The sequence below is a fragment of the Poromitra crassiceps genome (assembly GCF_964638095.1).
Source record: "Poromitra crassiceps genome assembly, chromosome: 28".
Lineage (NCBI taxonomy): Eukaryota > Metazoa > Chordata > Actinopteri > Beryciformes > Melamphaidae > Poromitra > Poromitra crassiceps.
The window spans coordinates 10168739-10189711 of record NC_139651.1 but is presented as its reverse complement, the minus strand read 5'-3'; the positions used below and the strand labels follow the sequence as shown (position 1 = coordinate 10189711).

Genomic DNA, 20973 nt, shown 5'->3' with positions numbered 1-20973 from the left:
TGTATTACACAGTAGGACCAGAGTTTTCAGTTTCAGTTTCCAGTTTTTGCGTGACAACAAAGACCAAAGGGAAACGATCCGGACCTCATTTTCCCGACACCACATGAATGCAGCACACGTTCCTTCACTGCCAGAAGCTGCCAGAAGGGGGAGACAAACTACAAAAGTTATGCATTCCAGCTTTAACACTGTTTTTGAAGCAGCAAGGTGGAGTGTGTCTTTCTAAGCATTTTGTTGACAGAGAAATTTCACTTTAGACTATTATGTTTTCTTCGTCTGCCAGAACAAAACATTTCCGACATCGCAGCATACAGGACGAGAGTTGAGTTAGAGGATGACGTTCAGAACTTCTCACTGCTGACCACGGGGCTGAATGGCTTTGTGGACTCGGCCATGAAAGCCTCGATCTCCTCCACGGTGCGAGGGACGCAGGTCAGCAGCTCCATGCCGGTTGCGGTCACCGCGATGTCGTCCTCAATACGCACCTGCACACAGGAGCCATGTGACACGTTCAAACAGCAGGCATGGAGACAAAGCTAAGGTGAATCTATGGGACATTACCCTGTGCAGTCCACTTCACTGGGACCTACTTGCCGATCGGAACGCACCCAAAGTCTTTCTCCTCACTCACAAAGTGGAGCTGTTCAGTGGAACCTCTTACCCAAGGAAATTAAAGAAAGTACCTCCTTGAGTGGTTTTAAGAGGACCTTAAAGAGATTGCTCCAGACTGTAGATTAATTTAATTTTTTTATTAGTTTTATATTGTTTTAATAGTTTTTATTGTTTTTTATTTTTTTTAACTGATTTGTTCACCCCCCTGATGCTATGTTTCTTTTTATCTTGTATTAATTTATTTTAATGCAAGTTAAGGGAACTGCACTCGCCTTACACACTGCTGCTGCATCCTATTTCTGTTTTAATCAGTGTTCTATGTTTTGTTATTAACAATTTGTGTTTAATTACATATGGGGACCACAATGGAAATAAGCCCTAGGGCTTTATTGTGTTTTTATCCTCGGTGATTTCCTGTGATGTTTGTTCTTAACTTATGTTTGATATTTGGTGCTTGTCCTCTTCTTTGTTCTTTTTATCCTATCACCAAATAAATTCATTCATTCATTCATTCACTCATTCATTCACAAAGCCTCCTATCTCTCCGATCTGCTCCACCACCACACTCCTTCCCTCAGCCTCCACTCCGCTGAGGCCAACCTCCTATCCCCACCACTCAGGACCAAGCACCAGAGCTGGGCTGACAGCGCCTTCTCAATAGCTGGCCCCTCCCTCTTGAACTCTCTCCCCAAACACATCCGAGACGGCATCAATCTACCTATACGTTCAAATCTCTAGTCAAAACCCACCTCTTCAGAACTGCTTTTAATGTGTGATATTAATGCTATGTAATATGTTTTTTTAATGTGTTGTTTTCTTTGATCTTTTTAACCCATGTAATGTAAAGCATCTTTGAGTAGCCAGAAAAGCGATCTATAAATTAAATGTATTATTATTCTAAGACGGTTCGGTTGGACTGACCCCTCCGAAGCCGCGGAAGCGAGCCAGCACTTGGTTGTTGATGAAGCAGCTCTGGGCCGGGTTGGCCAGCGCCTGGTCCAGCAGGTAGTTGATGAAGTAAATGCCGGGCTCCACCGTGAGGACCATCCGCTCCTGCACCAGGCGGCCCATCAGAAGATTTTCCAGACCAGGCTCGTTGACACGCTCCGCGCCCTGAACGGACCGACAGCACAGTCTGTTAAAAACGTCACTTTCACAGCTCTTTTCAAGTCTTAATTAGGAAAAGCTCTATGAACATTAAGACAATTTCATAAATGGCAATAAGCACCTACAATAACAATGCCAGACATGAATCAACAACAGGGGTGCTGGAGAATACCCAAGAACAGATTAAAAAAAATGACGTAAAAGTCTATATTTTTAAGGGTTAGACCATTAATAGCAGTTTGTTGACATTATTGGCTTTTTATTAAATATTGGATATCAGCGACTCAGTACCTCTGATATGATGGAGGTTCCTCCCTGACCATGGCTACATAAAACACCAATGGGATTTGATTTTCTTTATGTAAAAAGGCAGTAATGTAACCACAAGTTTCCCCTGAGTAGGAGGGACACTGCTTTAATTAGCTGCTAAAATCCTAAAATAATGTCATCAGTCTGGGTTTTAGCGCCTCACGATGGTCTAAAATGCTGTTTCAGAGGCTTTTCATCGCTGTCAAAAATATAAAATGTCATTCCCTTTCCTCAGCCCATCCAGACTGGTGACCTTCCAGTTCAAAGCTCACTTCGGAGCAGCAAACTTGACAGGAGATCACAGCTGTCCGGGCTACAGCACTGCTCCCCATCTCCCACCATGACCTGAAACCTCTCCACAGGGAACGTTTCACCTTCCCTTCTCCCTGCCCTGAGGCTCACCTTGACCCCTTTTTACTCAGCTCCTTCTGGACCTAAGACTTAACTACTGTATTATTGATGATGCATCAATATTCTAGGGAGACAGGAATGTGTTTACTGTACTTATTCCACTCTCTGGATGCTGGTTTGACAGGTGCATCCCTTGCTTACTGGTTGCTTACAATGATTGTTTACATGGACTGCAATATTCAGATATTAACCCAATTAACACAATACTGAATGAATAAGACACTGCTATGTAAACAGCATTTTCTGATAACCTTAGCCGGTCATAGTCAGAGATGGAGTAAGCAATAATCAAATTAAGACGTGGAGTATTCTGAAGTATCATCAGTGAGGTCATCAACATTATGACATCATCAGCATCGTCTCCAGTCTCCACCCTAGAAATGAGCTTGTGTATGACCAGTGTTCAGTAACGCCTAAGGCCTGACCTCTGGGTAGCCTCCCACATCGTGCACGTCGCAGCCCAGCAGGTGTCCCAGGCCGTGGGGATTGAAGACGGAGCCCAGGTGGACCTTCAGCATCTCCTCCACGCTGCCGCTCACGATGCCGATCTTCACCAGCTCCTCCAGGTGGACCCGGTCAGCCAGGCGGTGCATGTCAGTCCACTTCACACCTGCAACACAGCCAGCCTCAGTCATACACTCTTTGACCTTAGCCCGTAAAATAGAAATAAAATATGTACATATATATGCATGATGCACTTCTGTACTCTTAAGCCATTTTTCTCAGTTTGTTACATGTACTACATTAGTTTATTTGATTAAAAGATGGTACCTGGCTTGATGGCAGCCATGACAGCTCGGGAGGATTTGAGCACTGCCTCGTAGATGACCCTCTGGTCTGAGGTGAACTTGCCGTTGGCTGGGAAGGAGCAGGTGATGTCCGAGGTGTAGCAGTAGTACTCTCCACCCAAGTCAAATAGACTGCAGAATGGATCCAGTCAAAATGTATTACAAGCATGTATTAAACTTTGAACAAAACAGCTTCATCTTAAAGTGGACTACAGAGCAACATGCGTAAATATACACAAAAGATAAAACATCACAATTTGAAGAGCCTTGTAGAGCTGAGGGAGGCCTGTGTGTGTCTGTCTGTCTGTGTGTGTGTGTGTGTGTGTGTGTGTGTGTGTGTGTGTGTGTGTGTGTGTGTGCGCGTGCGGACTGTCTTAAAGGTGATCCCTGGAAAAGTGTCAAGAGAAACATTACAATTTGTATTCTTCTTCTTGTTACAACGAATTGCCCAAAGCATGCTGTGACGTGTGAATAAAGCTTTTGACACTGCTTGACTTTCAAAGGTGCCGGTGCTGAGGATACTCTCGGCTCCCAATGGTCACTTAAAATATACATGAGTGAAAAGACTGCATAACAGATACAAGCCTGTGTGTGGAGTCAGCCCATGGAGCCAGTGCACCATGGTTAGGGCTAAGGCCACTTTTTTTGAAAAACTGTTACATTTGAAAACAACTGAAAACCACTAACCACATGTCTCCATCCTCAATAGTCTTGTCATTATGGCCATAGTAGATAATGGAGGCGTTGTTGCCCCTGTTATTGAGCAATAACAATACATTAATACATTAATAACATACAGGTAATTAGCAACATGGTCTTCAAATTCTTCTCCCGTAATGATGATGGCGCTAACCAACAGAGGGCGGCGAGGCTCTGGGACACACAGCAGGCCAGACAGCCGGGACAGTGCAGGGTGACAGAGTGCCAGAGTGCATCCAAAACTCTATCTCTGCAACCAGCTGTGGGTGTTGATGATACAGTTCAATCAACTCCAGCACTTTGAACTCAAACCCTTCAGGGCGCTGGACTGCCACAGTGGCTTGAGGGACGCCCTGGAGCGCTCCAGTAGCAACATCTCTAAGACTTGCAGAACTGAGGCTCGCAGAAACACTGGAAGGACACGAATCCACACACACTTGGTCAAGACGGAGAAGATTTGTGAGGGACATGGAGAGGTCATCGAGCTAAAAGAAGCATGCTTGCTAAGTGAATTTACGAAATGCAGGGTGGCAGGGGGAAACTCATGAAGATTCATAAAAGAAGCGCTATCCGATAGGGCTGTAAATCTTCACTGACCTCACAATTAGATTCATCTGTCAACGATTCGATTCGACGATGCATCTCGATACAGCTCAAAGTATCGCAGCTCCTCGTATCACAATTTTCTATATTATTACTGCACATGGCTACTTTTTTCCATCAATTAATACAAGCAGACAGATAATTATCAACACCCATTTTTATTTAGAAAGTGCTTTAAAATCTAAGTGTCAACAGAAATTTTAAACATAAACGATACAACGACTGATCTGTCAACAATTCCATTTGATTCCACGTTCCAACCGATCCCAACTGTTCCAACCGATCCCAGGACGAGACCACAACTGTTATAACTAGAAATGTCTTTTGCACATCTTTTCGACACGCGTAACACACAACCTGCTTCACTAAATTGACCAACGCCATCATTTCTGAAATAAAGTGGCAGTCTCCTCTGATTGGTTGAACGCCCCACCGATCTCTTGAGATCTCATTGTCTCACTGGTGACCCTCTGGTCACAAGCTTGCTTCTTACCTTTTATTATATTTCTGACAACACTCTAATTTCCGCTCGAGGGAAGTAATATAGTAATAATGTAAGGAAGGAAGAAGTACACATCAATGGCTTACTTACGTTCCACAGATACAGGTGTAGGAAGTATGACGCATCCCTCCTCGGGTGTAGCAGTAATGCTGGAAGAGACTGCAAGAAAAAAGAAAGCAAAAGAACTAACGAAGCACACCTTCAAAGAATCCTTCAAATATCAGAGAAAGCAAACTAAACAATGTCAACACAGCAGAGATGAGAGAAAACACTAATTAGCTGAAGGACTGTCCTCCCTGCACTGCTCTCCTCCTGACCTCTGACCCCGTGCTTTCTAAGAATTCATTTAGCACACGTTCTCTAATCATCCTCGCACAGCCGACACATCAAACGCTTCTATGGATCTTGACAGCATCGGTTCAGCTCACACAGCTACAGTAGGGCCCGGTTGAGCTCACACAGCTACAGTAGGGCCCGGTTCAGCTTACACAGCTAAGGTTCAGCTCACACAGCTGAGGCCCGGTTCAGCTCACACAGCTAAGGCGACTGAACATGTGACAGCAGCTCTGATTGAAATAAACATCTGGGAAATAAACAATTCAATCACAGAGAAAATGCAAATAACCTTTTAGTTACAGTTTGAAATCTCATCTTCACACAAACAACTAAATATGCTTTCCTATTATGTCCCCCCCCCCCCCCCCCCCCGAGTCTGTTATCTTGATTAAAGGCTTTCTGATCAATCCCTCCTACTGGAACCAGTGGCTACCATTGCAGACATGTGCATCTAATGATTTACAATGAACATTACCACATGAGCTACCACAAAGTGCCACCAAGACAAGTTCCTGATATCTCCAACGACAAAATGGACCACCTACCTCTCCATTTCATATTCTTTCAGTCCAGGTCTCACATGCTTCATGAGCTACAGAGAAAAAAACAAGGAATAAAGTGTAAAATCATCAACAAGTAGATGCCTTGTGCACACTGCAGCGCTGTCAGCCTTTACTTCCTGGTGCAGGTGATGCCAGGAAGCATGAGTAGATGAAGGACAGTCACAAGAAGGCTGAATTGCTTCATTTTAATTTTTAATATATATATGTACATATATATATATACATATACATACAATATATATATAATGTATATATGTACATACATACACAGACTGCTGCTGCCCGCAAGGACATCTCCAGAATGCATCATCATCCGCCAGCTGAAAAGGTGGTCGGGTGTAACCTGCCATCCATTCAGGACCTACACACTGCTTCGATGCTAAAGCGGTCTCAGAGGATAATGGGCGACCCCACCCATCCAGGACATAAACTTTTCAGGGTCGTCCCCCATGGCAGAAGACTGATGTTTTGGCGTACCAGAAAATCTTACAGGGACAGCTTCTACCCAACTGCTATCCTCCGCCTCTTCAATGAGACCTAAAAGCCCCCACAAATCAGGACTTTGCCACTTTGGCTGACTGCTCTAAAGAGCTATGCATGTTGGCAAAGAGAAAATGCTCTGCAGAAGAGAAATATCACTTTAATGTTCCAGCTTAATGGTTGAAGGCTATCTCTGTTAAGTGCTATCCTTTGAACTGCTGGATCAAGCTAAAATCGATAGCCTCAAAACAGTTTAATCCAGTGCCTCAAAGGACCCTGATATCCAAAATGACTCTCCAAATTCTTTTTAAACTCATCAAGATTGCTTCCACTGCTGAATGCTTTGGGTGTTTCATCTTCTGCAGACCTCTCCATGCGCTTCACTAGCCTGATAAGGTTTGAGTAGCAGACAGGGCCGCGGGAAGTGGGGGTGCTGCAGGTGCTGCAGCACCCTCTGCTGTTTTGTATTGGAATTGCAATGTCAACAAAAAATATTATATATGATTAAAATGGGTTTTATAGTTTTATACTGCAATATTTTGGGTTTAGTTGAAGACTATGAGCAAAGCAAAGAGGGTGGAGATGTTATTTGTGATGTTTGGTTTATAATAATAAGATAATAAAATATTATTATAATAATAAGTTCAGTGTTTCTAATCTGCCTGTGTTGCTGTCTGTTGTAGTGTAAAATGACCTAGAGGGAGAGCAGGTGGTGACATGAAAGTGAGTGAGAAAAGGAGAAAATACTGAATACCGGTAATGACATCACAACAGTATAATCCTAATGTTAATTTAAAATGAGATATTCCTCTAAATATGCCTAAATAACATCCAAACGTCCAAAAACCGGCCCTGCTTGCAGATGGTGTGTCAGGCCCTGAAGGATCTTACCATTTTGTGGGCTTCACTGGAAATCCTGTTGGTGTAGCGCAGGACCTCCAGCTCCATATCGGTCTTAGTCAGGCGGCTGCAGGGACAGACAACAACAAGGAGTGAGAGATCGGCTCTCTGATCTTCAGCTACTTACCCTGCCAGGACGTCTTCATCTGCACACAGGACATGGCATCTAGGGCTGAATAATAGACAAAATTCATATTGATGTTGCAATACAAAATAATGCAGTGTCTTGTGATGGCTGCAATAGGGGCGTATGTAAAATTCATCTTTTATATACACAATCAATAAGTGATGTAGTGAGTTTACATGTACTGTAAGTGGTGTCTGATAGATTCTCCTCCCTCATTGGTTGGCGATTTTTCTGGGATCGTGTTGCGGCGGGGCCAATTGCATGTTCCTTTGCATCTACATTATACGAAGATAATCAAGATATAGATTTTTTAGATACAATATCACTGTTTTTTTCTGTTTTCTGCACCAGATTTGTTTTGGCAAATTTCGGAGGCGATCTGAGCAACGGCTGGGGACATAAATGTGCTCGGACGGACGGCGGACAGACAGACTGACATTTTGTGATTATTTATTTATTCAATCAATCAGCTTTATTGGCAGACACAAGGTCCATAAAAAACAGAGATATACAACAATTAAGCGAAAACACAAAAACACAGTAAAAACTATAAAAGACACGTGTCACAAAATCTCCACAGATGTGACACAGCACTAAAACCAGGATTAGTCAGCAGCAGCATGATAATGGCATTCTGAGAAACATTCAGTCGACAAATACATTTGTACGTCAGATTTCTCAAGAGTGCGTGAAAAGTGTTGACTCCTGCCTGATAAAACAGCTCACTAACACTACTCCACCTGGGTTTTTTCAGCAATATCCGCATGCAGTCATTATAAGCAACCTGACGTTTGTGGAGGCTAGATTTTTTGTACTTCACCCACATCTTCACATCATCAGATGCTGAGTGGAATGTTGAGTGGATCATGAGTGGAATTTCCTCACCAACATGTCAGCCTGTACATATAACATACGGCGCTGTCTATACGTGTCATCATCATCATCAGACATTTGATCTGTGATGAAGGGTCCCAGATACTTTGTTTGATCAGAAACAGACAGAACATTCTCTGACAACTAAGTAAAAAGCTGGGAAAGTAAGATCGTTGTCCCCTTTTGATCTACAAATCATAACAACACTCTTAAGCATTGTATTTAACATCAGATTTTACACCATAAACAGAACATATATTATTATGATTATTATTACAATCATCCCCACGAGCCCCCAAAGGAATCTTGCGACCACCGGGGGGTCTTACTGCCGTAAGCAATGCTAACACCCCGGGGGGTCCCGATTGAAGCAGACTGGTTCAATCAAGTCTTTCTCCCCAGGAGGTGTGTCTGAAAAGCATTCTTCCTTGTTTCTGAACATGGAAATCATCTAGAGGGTGCAAAACTCTTAATGCCAAGGACAGCCAGGCGAGCACGAAGACCATTAAGCCGTGCAGACTGGCTTCTTTCTATCTGTCTAAAGGCCTATGTCCACGGGCTACGTTGAGCTGCCTAAACAGACCACACACCCACGCCAATGTAATCTGTCAGACGCATGCGGGATCCCACAAAAATAGAACAGGTGCGTATTTTTTCCCGTAATGTATTGCCGATCTATTTTACATGGGCGAGAGTCTGTTCCGGCAGTTTTACCAGATCCGCACGGAGATGTACCACATCTGGTGTACATTGGGTTTAAGATGGGCAAAACAAGCCAAAGAAAAGCCCTGTTTCTGATGACACACACACACACAATTCCCTGACTGAACAGCTGTGACTGCCAGTGTGTACGTTACATGGAGTAGAATCTGACTGAAGAACCGTTTATGTAAATAGTGGGAAGACTAGAGACATTGGACTTAAGCTTCCTCAATATTATAAAAGTGTGATGCATAATTTAAAAAATGACTTACCATTCCACAATGACTGGGTGCAAAAGAGTGTTGTTGACTTGGAAGCTGGTAAAAGCAGTTAGAAGAAACAGCAAGTTAATGATATATACTGTTTGATGTGAGGGGATAAAGTTACACATTTAAGGCCAGTGAAAACTCCACAGTAAAATAATCTTCAGTCCACACAGCAGTGCACAAAACTGTGATACTGGCAATTTACTATATGAACAGGGTGTACACTGATATCAGGCATAGATGACCTTAATTAATCCAATCAGATAATACTTTGCAACGATAATGGGAAGGAGAAAGGCAATTTGAATTTATAACTCTTCCAATTTAAGGTGCATGTTCAGTCTTATGAGGGAATTGAATGAAGTGAATAGGCTGAATGCAGTGAATGGATGGATTGTCTGTGGAATGTCCCTTTAAGGCATTCATATTCCCACAGATGAGGCAGTTATGACAAGAAAGCTGATTGCAGCAGCTGAGAGAAGACGGCCTATAACACTTTCTTTGTCAAAGTAGTGCGGGTTAGAGTACTGTAGATTAGAATAGGCTAAATCAAAGGCTCGGTACACAGTGATACGTATATACCAGGTTAAACAAAGAACAAAGAAAATATTAAGGACAAGTAGGAAAAAGTTGTCATTGTCATCATGACATGTCATTGACATCGTCATGAATTGATAACTAATAATGAGCAAGAGCAGCATTGTTTGTTCAAACAAATTATCTGCAGAATTACACTAACGATCTGTATGGAAGAGCGTCTGTTGCCTCCTTGGTAATAAAAACAAAGACTCCAACATACTCAATGAACAAAGCACAATTACATTCACCATGAATGTATTTGTGCGGCTTATTCGCGGCTCCATTCATTTCTCCATAGACGTTTCAGAAAATCCTTAGGCTGAAACCAAGCCAACCAGCGACGAGATGAATCGTTAATTCATGACCATACAAGATTTGATTTGGACCAACAAAAAAGACATGGAAAATGGAATTGTTGCTGAATCAAATGGAGCCGTGAAAAAGTGGGCGGTCACTGTTGAGCTGTTAATTGGTGCCAATTAAACATACCGGCTAATTCCTTCAAAGGAGGCTTCACGGCAGATGCTCCCACTGTCTGTGTTCTGTCCTCGCTGGACGCAAACAAACAAACAAACAAACAAACAAACAAACATGTGATGTCACTGCCAAGCGCTTTTTTTTTTTTTTTTGTATATCATTTTTTATTGTTTCGTTTTCAGACATTAGTTTAACAGTATGACTGCAGACGGGACAAAACCCAAAACAAATAATCTTCAAGCCAGTTACATACAATGTGACAGTGTCCGACTACGAGTGTTCAATCTGAAAGGAAACATTTTCTCCCACCCCGTAAACTTAGTCCCATATCCAGTTTATGATACATTTTTGTTTTAAATGATTAAAAACAACAACAACAACAACAACAAAAGACAAAAACAAAACAAAAACAAGAAGCAAGCGCTTCTTAATGCCAATACAGTTTCTTTCTAGGTGGATCAAACAGGGGGGGTGGGATGGGCTTTGTGATTTTGATGTTTTGGCAGCTGTAGAATTGGTGAAAGAGGAGCCATTTGTGATTTTAACTAAAGGCTGCTTATAATGTTGGCAATCTCAGAGTTCTATGCTCTTCATTGCCAGGATTCACTAGCTCAAAATTTTTATCATAATTTTAATACCAAAATATGACAAGGATTCAATGTTCCCAGCAGAATTGTATTTGTGGCAGCAGGGTGGAAAAGCTGATATGAGAGACATTTAGATCACCAAGTGACAGTAAAAGTCCACATTAAACCCAGTCAAGCTGTGCTGGCAGCTCCTTCAGGCAAGGTGAGGCAGGTTTCATCACAGGCTTTATAGGCTGGATACAATGTTCCCACACCTCAAGGATTTCTCTACTCAGCTATCCAATAGAACAATGGTAAGAATAGCTGTAGTCAGGTAGGAACCTCCAACATATATTTAAGCAATATAGCAAGAGAGCTAGTGTGTTGTGGCATATATCCCGCTGATCAGTTGTTATCCCACGAGGCCGCAGGCCTGCATAGACGATAGAGGCAGATCAGCGGGATATATGCCACAACACACGCTGCTCGAGTGCTATATTGCTTTTATAAAACGGTTTCCAAGTATGATAATATAAATATAATAATAATACTATAAGTCCGACTGGCATGGTATTCTGATAGAGTCAGTTGAAACACTACTGTAAGGCGGGACCTCTAGCAAGAAGATAGACGTGCGGGTGATTTGATTGGATCGTTCTGGAGACTGAAGTTGACATTGGCCAATCCTGGCGCTTGCTGAGAAGCTGAGAGCTTTCTGGAAAGCCCGACAGGCAGCTCGAGCGCAGCGCTGCATTGTCAGCGCGTGCTGAGAAGCTGAGTGCTTTCTGCAAAGCCCGACACCAACTAACGTTACGGGGTTAAATGCGGGGTTAAATGCAGGGTTAACAGCCTTTTTTTTTGCAAAGAAGACATTAGCCCGCATCTATTCTTGTACAAAACATAATTTTCTGCGAAGTATTAGTAAAGTTATAAGCGAAGATCGATTCACAAGGATCTGACAGCTGTCTCCGCCATTTGTTTTTTTTGAGGTAACCAAAGGCTTTTAGTAAGAGAGTTGCCATGGCAACCAGTGGGTTATTGGATTTATACAATGGCTGTGAACCAATCAGATTGCTTGATTTGAGAGAGCCGTTTTATAAATATAGATATCTATCTATCTATATCTATATCTATATATATATATATGTGTGTATATATGCCTAAGAAATAAATGTAACATAAATGCATAGAGGCAGGCAGCATACCAATGTTAGGAGGACTGCTGGTTTCTGGTCAGACAGGACATCAGTAATCTATAGGGGGCAGAACAGCAGTAGTTAGAAGAGTGACACACAGTTCTCTTCTTGAAGAGGAATGAAAGAGAACAAGTACACAGGATCATTTTGAACGCCAACTCCTACTAAGCAACTTTGCTTGGTTACTGTATATCACCTGTTTGAGTGTAATTATGGGTTGCTTCAGTTGAAAATTCATTTTCGCTTCATGCCGGTTTTTTTTAATTACATTTCAGGACATTTTCACTTGTCAGCAGGCACAGCTTCAAAGTAGTTCAGGAGGAGCAGTCAACCTCCCAATAATAATAGCTGCCGTGGGGATCTGCTGTCACTACCGGTAATCACGATTGTTTTCCTCTCAATATGAGCAGTTAGAAAACACTGTGAACAGGAATGTCATTTCTACACTAGGGTTCAAACAAAAGTAAGAGAGGAGTTAACCCTGTGTCCACAGAGAAGCTCGTTTTGGTGGTTGACCATTCGTGAACTTCCCCCGAGGTGCATATTATTATTATGGTCTACTCCATAATAAACTGACTTATGACCTACATCAGAAATCCGACACTTTTCAGAGAATATGGTCACCCCTGTCTTCATATCTAGAGATACTCTGACTGAGACACCTTTACCTTTGTACTTGACCCTGTATACTCTGTTCACTTAGTCTGTTTTACTGTTTGTGTGTGTTTCTGTGTGTGAGAGAGAAAGAGAGTTTTTTTTCTCTTTCTATTTGCTCTTGTCTATTATAGCGGAGCCGGGTCGACTGTCACGTGGCCCAGTTATGTGTAACATACTGTATAACTTGGTTTCTGTTGTCAGCTCACTTTCCTCTCGCTGTTGATGTCGCTTGTTTCATGTGGTTGTTCTGTCTTGTATCCTTTTTATATAAAAAAAAATGTTAATAAAAAAACATTAAAAAAAACACTGTGAACAGCAATGTCATTTCTACACCAGGGTGTTAAAACGAAAGTAAGAGTGAGGAGTTAACTCAAGGGTGTAGCTCCGTTTGTCACAAATGAAGCCAATGTGGAAGTGTCTTAAACCCGCATTCTTCCTAATGGCCAGCAGGGGGACTTACATCACATGCGTATTGCACCTCATCAACAGCATACTTCTCCTTGAAGTGCTCCTTAGGATGGATCCTGTCAAATGGCATAAAACACATCCATTGGTCACAGAGAAGTACCAGGTACAGTACCAGTAGTACCCGAACTGTACTACAGGTACTGTTGTACCTGTACAGGTACTGTACCTGTAGTACGGTTCAGGTGGTTGAGTTTAGAACTGAAGTGTTCGGAGCACACAAACGGCTTTGTTATCACAAACTAATTAAGCATTATATAATGTTTCTTTCCAAAAACATAAAAGGGTGGTTATAGACATGTTACGGTTTTAGGAGACATCAGCAGAACTGAAACTTTTAGGAGCATCATCAGAGGGAACAAAAAGCAAACGTAATGAAGAACCCTGCACATGAAACTGCTGAGCAAGTGACTCCTGAGTGACAGGGACGTGTCAGATATCATCAGTCAGATGTTCTGAGGTTTATAGTGCAGGAATGACAACTATGAGCGATGAGTCTGCTTTCATTCCCACTCATTCATTGAAATCGCCTGTTGTAGACCTTGGTTCTGCTGTAGACCTTGGTTCTGCTGTAGACCTTGGTTCTGCTGTAGACTTTGGTTCTGTTGTAGACGTTGGTTCTGCTGTAGACTTTGGTTCTGTTGTAGACTTTGGTTGTGCTGTAGACCTTGGTTCTGCTGTAGACTTTGGTTCTGCTGTAGACTTTGGTTCTGCTGTAGACTTAGGTTCTGCTGTAGACTTAGGTTCTGCTGTAGACCTTGGTTCTGCTGTAGACTTTGGTTCTGCTGTAGACTTTGGTTCTGCTGTAGACTTTGGTTCTGCTGTAGACCTTGATTCTGCTATAGACCTTGGTTCTGCTGTAGACTTTGGTTCTGTTGTAGACTTTGGTTCTGCTGTAGACTTTGGTTCTGTTGTAGACTTTGGTTCTGTTGTAGACTTTGGTTGTGCTGTAGACTTTAGTTCTGCTATAGACTTTGGTTCTGTTGTAGACTTTGGTTCTGCTGTAGACTTTGGTTCTGCTGTAGACTTGGGGTCGGTTGTAGACTTTGGTTCTGCTGTAGACCTTGGTTGTGCTGTAGACTTTGGTTGTGCTGTAGACTTTGGTTCTGCTGTAGGCTTTGGTTCTGCTGTAGACCTTGGTTCTGCTGTAGACTTTGGTTCTGTTGTAGACTTTGGTTCTGCTGTAGACCTTGGTTCTGCTGTAGACTTTGGTTCTGCTGTAGACCTTGGTTCTGCTGTAGACTTTGGTTCTGCTGTAGACTTTGGTTGGAGCGAAAACCTGCAGACTCCCGGCCCATAGCACATCGCATGCATTAAAATAGTATTATATTGCCCTAGCAAAAAAACAAATTTGTTCTGCCAAACTGTCGGCGTGAATGGAAATTAACCTAATGTTTTTTAAACATAATATTGCAGCAAGCATTGGAAGGCTGTAACACTGCATGCATCATTTATTTTTAATTCACAACCCATATTTAGAAATTAGCATAGTGCACACGTCAGCTCGTCCTCCGTATTTCAATATATACAGTAGTTACTGATAACCATTATGTAAATGACTCTTGTGCATACAGTATATATCTATTTTTGTGTGAGGACTAAGAGCTACAAAACAAACCAATAACTAGAGACCCTCTTGCGCTGGGATGATGATCACACTATGAAGGCAGGTCAGGGAGACGTTCCATTTGCACGTGTTAACTGTGGTGGACGTCACGTGACAAGGGGAGTCGAACAGGGAGGGGCAGGGGCTCATGCGGTCTCGCAGAATTAAGCCCCTTTTAGATTGGCCAAAAATCCCACTAATATCCTCAAACTACTGGCATTTTCTTCGGTATAAATGTTGCCAAGCCGGGGCCGTTTTAGCCGATAGAGCGACCCTGCAAAGTGAGGAGGGTTATTAGCGCCGCGCCTCGCCTCGTCTCGCCACAGCTGGCGATATCAATCTTGGCAGTGTTCCAACTCATTATTTTCCGCCCCCGTGTTCTTCTTCTTCTTCTCTCGATTTAATGTATGTGCCTCTCCTTTTCCAGTGTGATTCAGTGATTCCCACAGGTTGAAATTCGACTTTCTTAACAGTTAATTACTTTCAAATGTGACGGAATATTATGCCGACAGGAAAAAGGGAAAAAAAGACAGCTGGTGATGATGGCAGCTATGAACACAACTCTTTGCAGATCAGTGTGACTCACTCTCCCATCCATGTAGCGTAGCTCTCAGGCAGTTTGGGAACATAAAGGGTGGATTTCCCTGAGTCCACATCGATGGTTCCGAAGCAGTCTGACTCTGTCACTCCAAAAGCCCAGTGGAAGAAAGACTCCTAGAGAAGCAACAGAATCAAACAGGGGTATAAGCCCAGGGTGCTGTGGGGGTGTTCTCTCGCCTAGACAAACATACCCAAAATAAATCACGATAGCTCCTCAACCATAAGGCAAGAAGCTATGGGATATTAATAAAGTGTAAGTAAACTTACCTATTATCTATTACCATTCCAGAGTAAATGATACAATAAAGGAACAAATTATATTTTCAATAATCTAATTTTAAAAGACAATATCACCATTATAACCAAGATGCCAGAGATAATAATGTTGCTGAATGTGTTGCCATACTGCTCGACAACAACTACCTGTGAGTTTGATGGGTGTTTCTATCACATCTCCATATGTTTACCGTCTTGTAGCGGGCTTATGAAACTAGATGAACTAGATCAGTGGTCCCCAACCACCAGGCCGCAACGCATTTGGTACCGGGCCGCAACGCATTTGGTACCGGGCCGCGAGCCCAGTCCAATTTTTTATAAACATAGGCTATAACATTATAGGCTGTGTGTGGTAGTTGAAACATAGTTTCAAGTTGACGTTTATTTATGTTTGTAGTTTAAACAAAAACACAAATACTGTATAGGCTACATACAGTACAACACAAAAGGCTGTTATTTACCCTTTGAGTAAATATATATGTAACTAAAACCATTTAAATTGACAACCGGTCCGCAACTTTTCCCCCCCCCATGTATCTACCGGTCCTTGGCACAAAAAAGGTTGGGAACCCCTGAACTAGATGAATGAAGGCACTGCTTCCCCAACTGGGGTACCCCTAGGGGTATATGGAGGTACTACAGGGGGTACTAAATAATGCTCCAGAGTTAGACTAAATTTAGGCGAGGAGGGGGAGAGGACATTTTCAAAGGGGTCCCTTGACCTCAGTATCTCTATCTAAGAAATGGGAACTTTTGCTGGTGGTACCCCAGAAAATCACCCAAACGTTCACAGCCTAATGTTGGAAGGTATGCTTAACTGTTCTGTGTCTGACTACACCATGTGATTCCACTGATTAGCACACCTTCAAGCAGAGAGGAACTATGAGTGAAGTCACCTGTTGTGGTCTTTGGTTGGAAGGAACACCTGAAGACTCTCCGTGGCACTATACTGTAGTTGCTTATCCCTTCACTAGAGGAACTACATCTCCCAGCTGGTCTGGGAGTGCGTGGGGATCCCCCATGAGGAGCTGGAGGAAGCTAGTGGTGAAAGGACAGTCATTATGGAGACTCATATCGTACCTGTCTGAAGAGGAGGTCTGTGTCCGTGCAGTCCCTCTGCTTCTGCTCTCCTCCCTGCAGCACCACCACCGACTCGGGTGCCACTCCTTCACTGGCCCTCAGGCCCTGGCACAGCCGGCGACGGTTCTCAGCAAACAGGGCGGCAGACACTCTCAGGGTGTCGTTACCCAGCCAGTAGACGGGTCTGAGAGGAGAGGGAGAGACAGGTGTTTTACAGTGAAAAACCCTTTTTTACACAGACATCCTGCAATATCGCCGTTGGGAAGGCCCCAATAAGCTGGCTTTCCGCTAGCAAAAGTGGTGTGGCGTTCTCTCGTTGCCAAGGAGACGTGGACGGCTGTACCGTTGACGGGAATAAACATATTATAGAAGAGCCATTCCCAACTTGGGGGCCGGCGGGGACCCACTGGTGGGCCGCAAAGGTATTGCAGGTGGTTTGCCAAATCATTTGCAAAACATTCTGATATTCGTGGGGGGAAATTCATTACAGTATAATTATTATTATAATGAATGAGAATGCATTTCTCCATTGTTGAATGATAGTTATTTAATTTGGAATTTGCCTATTTTGTATCTACATTTACTTAAAATGACCTTCATGGAATGAGGTGAAGTAACCCCAACCCAGCTTCCAGAAAGTACAAGAACAGCACTCAGATAGACAGACAGACAGCCTCACGGATAGATCTTGGTCCATGGATTAGATAACAAACAGGACAGAGATATGTGATTCAATGGATGGTACAAAGGTAAAAACATGTTATTTGACATTTTCCATGCCTAACATAAGTTATATAGGCTAGTCCGTCACTAGGAATGTTTTGGGTCAAGTTCAGTCTCTTTCCAGTCTGAGAGTTCAATGTTTAAAAGAGTTTACAATTATTTTAACCAGCAAATGTCACAATTCGCTCTTCGGGGGGAAATTGATCTAGAAGTTATAACTGTATCAGGTATCATATCAGTATCAAAAAGTTTAATACTGTGTGTGACGGGAGGGAAATAAGCAAACAAACAAAATAAACAAACCGAAAACGGCACAATAGCTATATTAAAAGTTACAACAATGAGTCTGGTGTTATTGGCATTATGTCCATTTCTAAGAAAGACTAGTACAACATCTCAGACGGGTAACACACCTGGCTGACAGCAGCTTTTCAAAGTCTCTGGAGGACCACCTCACTAGTAACGTTAGCTTTGGCTAGCGATAAAGCTACATTTACTCGATGGCACAAGCAATTCCAAATGGTATGAGCTGAACGCAAACTGACTGTGGTCGGTAAAGGTGCTGTGATTTAAAAAGAAAGAGGTCTGACGGTTGACAGCAGAGATAACGGGAGAAACCAACTCACTGTGCTCTTGCAGCCATGATGCGTGATGATGAGTCCAGTCCCCCATGGTCCAGAGTCCAGACTGTGCTGACTCGTGTCACGTGGTCTTGTTTACTATTAAGATGCATTCAAGTGCTCCTCGTAATCGTGTCCCTCCAAGGTCGGAAGTCGTAAATAGGAGGTGTGCTTCACCAATCAAACACACACACACACACACACACACACACACACACACACACACACACACACACACACACACACACACACACACACACACACACACACACACACACACACACACACACACACACACACACACACACACACACACACACACACACACACACACACACACACCCTGCACTCTTACAGTAAAAACAGTAGGGGGAGATGCAACTCTCTTTTGACACAGTTGATTATGTGGCAGTCAGAGAACATAAACATGTTGTGAAACCAACAGCATCTTGACTTAGAGAACTGAATGTCAAGAGGGTTGACAAAGCTGCACAGTGCAATATGAGTTGCTGCTATAATGATACATAAACAATACAATAAAGTAGTTTGCACATGAATTATTAATGTTTCCATCACCTATTTCTGCCACTCATTATATTGTCTTATGTTGTACACTCTCCTCATTTGGCACCAAAGTAGGCAAAAAAGCCAATCTAAAGTCTTTTCAGATTCTACTGTCTGAATCCTTTCAAAGTTGGCCCTGCTTCTGAGGACTTCACATTTGGCTGAGAAATGAACATTGGATTAGGCTATTATTATTATTATAATAAGGCTCCTACCCTTTCCACCACCCTTTGTACCAATGTGGGCATCAGTTAAATGAGGCCATTGCTCGGAGTTAATTTGTGCTTAATTTAACTGAGAAATTTGAGTGAGAAAATGGCTAGAAGTACAGAATGTCCTAATCTTAACCAATACGCCGTGTGGCTTTCCAAAGGTGAAAGTGTAATCAGCACAGTCATCCTCATTCAGAATCAAAATCAAAGATACACTTTTATTTTCGCCAAGAACAACAAATGTAGGCCTACACCCCTGGTGGCATCGGTGCGGAGACCCACAACAACTTTGTTCGTCCTGACACATGGGGGGCAGCAGTGTGTCGGCACGTTACGCAGTCGTAGTTTTGTTGTTCCACCACAATGGCTGCCTGGCAGTGTTTCTTCTGCTGGTAGTAGGCTAAGGCTCTGGGACAGCGAGTGACAAGACATCACACTAACCGTAGAGTGAGTGCCATTTCCCCTGCATCCTACATGTTATCTCTAAGGCCAGCTGTAAGTTGTGATGATGATGTTGAACTGCTCGAAATTTGCCTCCTTGGGGCAAGCCCCCAGGAACAGCTCTGGCGGGCCATGAAGCAAGTGGAACGCGGTGGCCAAGCTTGGTATTGCAAGTCACATGACGCCCTGCAGCTCGGTAACAATTTTCCCCATCCACTTACCATGGGGAAAGAAGCAGCTGTAAAACTCAGCAAAACGTTTTCTGGGTATGCACTCAAAGTCAAACACGACTCTTTTGATGATCAAGTTTTACTTTATGAGTCCATTTAATTTTCAGAAGCATTTTCTGGAGCTCCCTCTTTCACCCTGGCTCTGGCCACTATAATCTGGGCCCGGGCTCACTCGTGAACACAAGGCAGACATGTCACATGACCTTGGTTAGTTTTTATATTGTATTTCACACATTTTGTAGTTTACAATATTCTTTAGGCCAATTTCACACATCCTGGAGATCATCTCGCGACCCACCCAGGGGTGTCCCGGGCCCGGGCCGCGACCCCGCTGGGGGTCCCGACCCCCACTTTGGGAACCAGTACTGAACTACACACCGGTAAAGTTTCGTGACTGCATCATGCACGGTTTTGTGCACAAATCTGTCCACAGATGTAAACACCTGGCAAAGTAGGCTACTGAAAACCACTTCTTGATGACACACACACACACACACACACCCAGAGGTGTAAGCAATAGCCTCACACTGTCACGGCTGGTAAACAGACAAAATGATTACATGTGTTGGCCATCTGGAAAAAGCACGGTGGCTGAGGAGAGACCTATTTGTGGGCCTGGGAGATGATTTTAATTATGTGGGTGTCAGGAGTTCTCACAAGTTCTACCAAACTCTACTCAGTAGTAGGTCAGGTTGCAAACAGTAGAGTCTACTGTTGACAACCTGACCTGACCGTCCACAAAATTAGATCAGATAGGAGAGACTATATAGGTTCAAAATAACATTTATTGAACGTACGAGATTAAAGTTTGGCGTATGGCTGCATGATGACGCTCCCCGATGGGGAATCCCTCTGGAGCCATGACGTCGGTGGTGGCAGGGGAGGAGGCGGGGCCAAACAAATGGTACACGGGAAAGGACAGCAACTGCAGAGTGACAACACATCGGTGAGTAGCGAAACCACATGGTAAAAGACGTGAACCTGAAATACTCTCAACCGCTTTAGATGATTGGTTCAGCGGCAAAGCGAGGGAAGGAGATGGCTCACACCGATTGGCTAATTGATAGCGTGGGAGAGCGTGGATATGTGATTGGATAGGAAGAAGTACTGTATGAATGTAACAGGGCGTGGGCTAAGTAGTCTTCCTGATTTAAATTACTTCACTTCTGTGATCTCCTGAGACTGAGAATATTCCCTCTTATAGTTGAAGTAGCCTACTACAGGTATACGAGAGATACATTATATATATATCTGCTGGTTGAAGTACTACAGGTGTAACGGATAGCTATATATCGGTCCATAATCACCAAACTACTCCAATTAATTCACATGACAGGTTGTGCAGTGCAGCTCCGTGCTGTAATCTGTGTGTACCTGACTCTTCCTCTGCAACTGCTCCCCTG

General features: G+C 43.1%; 1 protein-coding gene across 1 annotated transcript; it reads right to left on the bottom strand.

The window, feature by feature from the left end:
• Positions 1-145: 145 nt before the first annotated feature.
• Positions 146-18178, bottom strand: LOC310799685 (xaa-Pro dipeptidase-like). Its single transcript, XM_083662276.1, has 15 exons — positions 18130-18178; positions 16781-16964; positions 15411-15538; positions 13214-13277; positions 12106-12153; positions 10347-10408; positions 9285-9329; positions 7302-7377; positions 5913-5959; positions 5122-5190; positions 3915-3980; positions 3211-3359; positions 2865-3049; positions 1534-1725; positions 146-485 (listed from the first exon to the last, which is right to left on the bottom strand). The coding sequence occupies exons 1-15, from the start codon at positions 18144-18146 to the stop codon at positions 342-344; spliced, it is 1476 nt and encodes a 491-aa protein (XP_083518402.1). The 5' UTR covers positions 18147-18178; the 3' UTR covers positions 146-341.
• Between the last annotated feature and the right edge of the window lie 2795 nt (positions 18179-20973).